Raw genomic sequence first — 4,601 nt, 5'->3', positions numbered from 1 at the left:
GTATATTATATTATAGTTATAATACGTGTTAGCTTAATTTTCCCTTACCGTAAAGCTTTAAGCTTATTAGTAAATTTTTTAGGTAAGCTTAGCTTAATTTTACCTTTAAAATCACGTGATTAGAATTATAGGTTAATTAAATTTTCGGGTAATTAAGCTAAAAAATTTAAGTCCCTTTAGCTAGGTTTAAACTAGCTTCTTACTAGACTAAGATAGGGCTTTATAGCGTTTAACTACTACGCTATAAAGGCAGTTACTTTATTAACTTATAAAAAGTTTTAAGCTAAAAGAAAAAGAAGAAAAAAGAAAAAGTAAATTTAAATTAAATAAAAGCCTTTATAATTTATAATTAAAAGACTAATAATTAATAATAACTTTATACTCTTTAATAAAGCTATTTTTATCTATTATTTTATTAATAAATTAAGTAAGTAATAAGCTTATTATAAGTTAATTATAATTAAGAAAGAGAAATTCTATTAAAAATTAATTATAAGAGAGTAAAATATAAGTTACTTAAGATCTAATAAAAGTAATATAATCTAATATAATTAAGCTTTAATTATACCTTAATTATAAGAGTATAATAAAGTATTTAAAGGGAACTTTATAGAAGGTTTAGGTAATATTTTTATAATATTAAATAATAAAAGGTTTAAAGACCAATATTATAGCTTATATAACCTTAAATAATAGTTAATATACCGTAAGGCATCTTTAAATATCTTTATAGTTACTCTGCTTGTAACCTAGTCCTAACAGTTAAGTTATACGAGCAACTAGCATTTGAGAGATTCACGTGCAGGGTCACTTTATAGACATATTTCCGCATTAGGATAGAGCGTAATTGTGTATTTCTCATCCTATAGTCCAATCCGTTTCACTACTCTCACGACGCATAATAAACGCCACGATGTGGACTTGTTCTAACGTCACGCCACTATCCGTCCTGCCCAGGACTTTTCACTCTTCCCCAACACCCTCCGTAATTTGGTGGCTCACATCCATGTATCGACCTTTCTACGCCACTTCACTAGTTGAAATGTATCATTGGGCGGCGCTAGAGCCATGTCCGAGCGACATAACAGGTCCTCGAGAACTCCTCAACCACACCGGTGGTGCAAGGTCCAGTGACCCAGTAACGGTATGAGATATTCCGACGTGTGTGGATGGGCGATTAGTCTAATCAGGATTTCGATAGCTATTGATTTTTCTCATCGCAGCCCGGTGACCTGTGCTTCGGGAGGTCAAACGCCTTGCCATCGTTCCGGTCCTATTGTTTCAAAAACACACACACGAAAAAAAAAAAGGACCAATAACGAAAACAAAAATAAGGTGCCTGGCGTGGACGGCACTAACTGTTCTTTTCTCCAGGGTACTTTCCTGTTTCACTGTAATAATCTAGCTCAGAAACCCAGCGACGATATATTCTCACGCAATTGATCTAATCACAACTAACATGTGCAACATTCCGAGTCCGTCTGTGAGGGCCACCCTGATAAAATTGCCGATCAGGTCTCTGACGCCATTCTCGATGCCTGCTTGGCTGAGTACATCCTTTCTAAAGTTGCCTCCGAGGTAGCTGTAAAGACTGATATTGTTATGGTGTGTGGTGAAATCACCACTGCGGCTGAGCTTGACTACCACAAGATTGTTCGTGTTACGATTAAGGATACTAGCGATAACTCTAAGATGGGCTTCGGCTATAAGATAGTTGACGTGCTCACCGCTATCGAGCAGCAGTCCCCCAATATTAGCCAGGGTCCGCACCCCCGATGAACTTGAGAAGCTTGGTGCCCGCGACCATGGTATTGCGTTTGGTTATGCCACGGATAAGACCCCTGAGCTTTTCCCCTTAGTCTCCAGCTTGCGAATAAACTAAACGCTGTATTATCCGTTGCTCGTCGTAACAGATCTCTTCTTTTGCTCCGTCCTGTCACCAAGACTCAGGTTATTATGGAGTATGAGTATGATAATAATGATTCCTATTCGTGTTTATACAGTAGTCATTTCCGCTCAGCATTCTTCTGATATTACGACCAAAGAATTTCGCAAGGAGATGAGATTCTGGAGACGATTGTTAAACAGACTATCCCCGCAAAATACCTCGATGATAACACCATCTACTGTGTAAGTATTTACGAAAAACGATCCGTACTTACAAGGCTAAGAAGCTGCTCTAGACTCAGCCATCTTGTCTCTTTATTATTGGAGGCCTCAGAGGTGACATTGGTCTGACTGGTCGTAAAATTATCGCTGATACCTACGGTGGTTGGGGAGCCCACGGTGGTGGTGTATTCTCTGGCAAGGACTTTTCCAAGGTCGACCGCTTTGCTGCTTACGCCAGTCGCTGGACTGCCAAGTCCTTGATTCACTCTGGCCTTGCCCGCTGTATTCTTATCCAGCTCTGTTACGCTATTGGTATTGCTTTATCTATTATTTATCGATACCTATGGCACCTCTACTAAGAGTTCCGACAAGCTTATTCAGATGATCGGCAGCAACTTTAACCTACGCCCTGGTGCCGTTGGCCGCGAGTTAAACCTAGACCGGCCTATCTACCTCCGAACGGCCAAGAACGGTCACTTTGGCACCAATCAATCTTTTAGTTGGGAGGAGACGAAGAAGCCCAAGTTCTAACTTGTACTGGAGAGGCCTAAAGTTTCTAACACACATCCAGGGGCTGGGCCACATACTGACTGCATAAGACATCAATGCTCTTCAACAGATCGCGCTGGCTTATGGGCGTGTGTCAAGATCGAGTCGCTTATTCAAGGCTAGGAGTCGTGCTGCTACTTGCAGCATGTATTGGCTTTTCACATAAATTCAACCTTTTTGTAGGAAATGAAGAGTTTATCATTCTGTCCAAAACTGTCCAAATAATCGTGCCATACATGCGACGTTGTCCAATCAGTATTCCGTGCACTACAACTAACAAATACATACTGGCAACGATTCAAGTCGTGTCTGCATATTACAACAAGTTTTGACCAATTGTTAGTAGATACTGCTACTTCATGATCTGAAGACGTTCAACTTTTTCAATTTTTAACAAGATTCGTATTCTCAGACTCCAGGGTGAACTTGGATAGCAGAATTGACGCCTTTGACAATACCGTAACTCGCCGCAGCCGCCAAACCCCCAATCAACAATGTCTCGGCAGAACTGAAAGCGGCTGCACGGCGAGCCAGCCCCATGCTCGTAGCCTTGAAAAACCCGAATAGAGTGAGCATAGCAGCAGTAACCCCAATGGAGACGAAGAGCGCGGCCTTGACCGCGAGGGCGAAGTACGGAATCATCGGAATAAGGCCTCCTAATTAGGAATAGCGAAAATCGAACGGTCAGGAATACATGCTATTAGATGTAGGGCAGTAGAAGTAGTCTCGGACCGTTTTTCTTGCACTGCGCCCATGTGGATGGCCAACACTCACCGAGAAAATAGGCAAGGCCCATGACCATCGCGGATAGCCACGGCTTTAATTGTCCTGGTCGTTCCAGTCGAAGCTCAAAATCCATCATAAACTAGCATAATATATAGGTCTCGTTAGAATCTTGATAACGAGGGTCGGTTCTGGGGAGGGGACATGAAACCTGAATCCATGCATCTGCGTCACTTCTCAGTCGCCGCGCCAGCGGTCGGAGCTCATCTCTACCAATACCGTAGCCCTCAAATATCTTTACCATAATCTCTTCTTCTTGATCGGCCGACATGGTAACCTGGCGACGTTCGCGGTCAAGCTCGATCTCATAATGCTTTCTCTCCGTCGAGGTGGCCAAGTACGCTCCGAGCCCCATGCTGATAGAGCCAGCAAATAGTTCAGCAAGACCCCCGATAATAACCAGCTTTGAGGAGCCGATTCTGTTTGAAATTTGGTAAAGCGTCAGTCGCGAGCCACAAGTTGGGATAGTGCGCCCGTGGTTGCTGCAAGGTGGACGTACGAAGACAGTCCAGCCGTCAGGGCAAATGGTACAGTGAGGCCATCTGCAAGGCCGATGATTGCATCGCGCATATATCCACTGCTGATTTTGTGTCGTTCGATCAGAGTAGTGGTTGAGTTGTTAGCGGAAGGCCGGTTTGAGAGAGCGCTGGTTGTATTGGTCGAGCTTTGATGGACATAGTCGGCAGTAGACATTTGCTGAACCCTGCGATGATAGTCGAGCGTGTAAGCACCAGTTCACCACAGCCGTGATTTCTGTCTAGCGCTCCATATTAAAGTACCAGACCAGAAAGACACCCCCTGAGACTCATCAGCCCTGTCTAGGGCGATTTGGTGGTTGGTGCCAGCGCCGCCAGCGCCGCCCGTGGCAAATCGTACGACCTCGACCATTTCCTTACTAGATGGGCGAATTTTGACGCCAATGCACGATATGGTCTAGCCGTTAGTCAAAAGCTAAATCATCAAACGGGAACTGGGGTCTTTTAGACATCGATAGATCCGAAACATAGGATAGATATTTGACCATGTTGCGTCCGTGGAATGAAAAAGGCGATGGGGAAGGCCAGCGCTGCATGAACGGGAACCATGGCGATGGAGATAAAGCTTTCCATATAATTTAGACTCCAAGCCCGAAAGAAAAGTACTAGACATCCTCCAGATGT

General features: G+C 43.3%; 4 protein-coding genes across 4 annotated transcripts; 3 read left to right on the top strand and 1 right to left on the bottom strand.

Moving 5' to 3' along the window:
• Window positions 1-913: 913 nt before the first annotated feature.
• On the top strand, window positions 914-1,450 carry J3458_016628 (uncharacterized protein; the record flags this gene model as incomplete). The annotated part of the gene is made up of 2 exons (XM_066120999.1): window positions 914-1,144; window positions 1,202-1,450. 2 exons carry the CDS (start codon window positions 914-916, stop codon window positions 1,229-1,231), a joined length of 261 nt encoding a protein of 86 aa, XP_065974016.1. The 3' UTR covers window positions 1,232-1,450.
• Window positions 1,451-1,567: 117 nt separating this feature from the next.
• SAM2_6 (methionine adenosyltransferase sam2) lies at window positions 1,568-1,762 on the top strand (the record flags this gene model as incomplete). The annotated part of the gene is made up of 1 exon (XM_066120998.1): window positions 1,568-1,762. A coding segment is annotated over one exon (195 nt), but the record flags the coding sequence as incomplete, so codon positions are not given.
• A 283-nt stretch (window positions 1,763-2,045) lies between these two features.
• Window positions 2,046-2,468, top strand: SAM2_5 (methionine adenosyltransferase sam2; the record flags this gene model as incomplete). Its single annotated transcript, XM_066120997.1, has 2 exons — window positions 2,046-2,130; window positions 2,184-2,468. Coding segments are annotated over 2 exons (370 nt in total), but the record flags the coding sequence as incomplete, so codon positions are not given.
• A 598-nt stretch (window positions 2,469-3,066) lies between these two features.
• CCC1_5 (Protein ccc1) lies at window positions 3,067-4,134 on the bottom strand (the record flags this gene model as incomplete). Its single annotated transcript, XM_007816832.2, has 4 exons — window positions 3,067-3,314; window positions 3,433-3,523; window positions 3,593-3,860; window positions 3,941-4,134. 4 exons carry the CDS (start codon window positions 4,132-4,134, stop codon window positions 3,067-3,069), a joined length of 801 nt encoding a protein of 266 aa, XP_007815023.2.
• Between the last annotated feature and the right edge of the window lie 467 nt (window positions 4,135-4,601).

This window comes from Metarhizium acridum (genome assembly GCF_019434415.1).
Source record: "Metarhizium acridum strain ARSEF 324 chromosome Unknown scaffold_395, whole genome shotgun sequence".
Classification (NCBI taxonomy): Eukaryota; Fungi; Ascomycota; class Sordariomycetes; order Hypocreales; family Clavicipitaceae; genus Metarhizium; species Metarhizium acridum.
The sequence above is the reverse complement of the archived record's forward strand: the minus strand, read 5'-3'. Positions and strand labels throughout refer to the sequence as shown.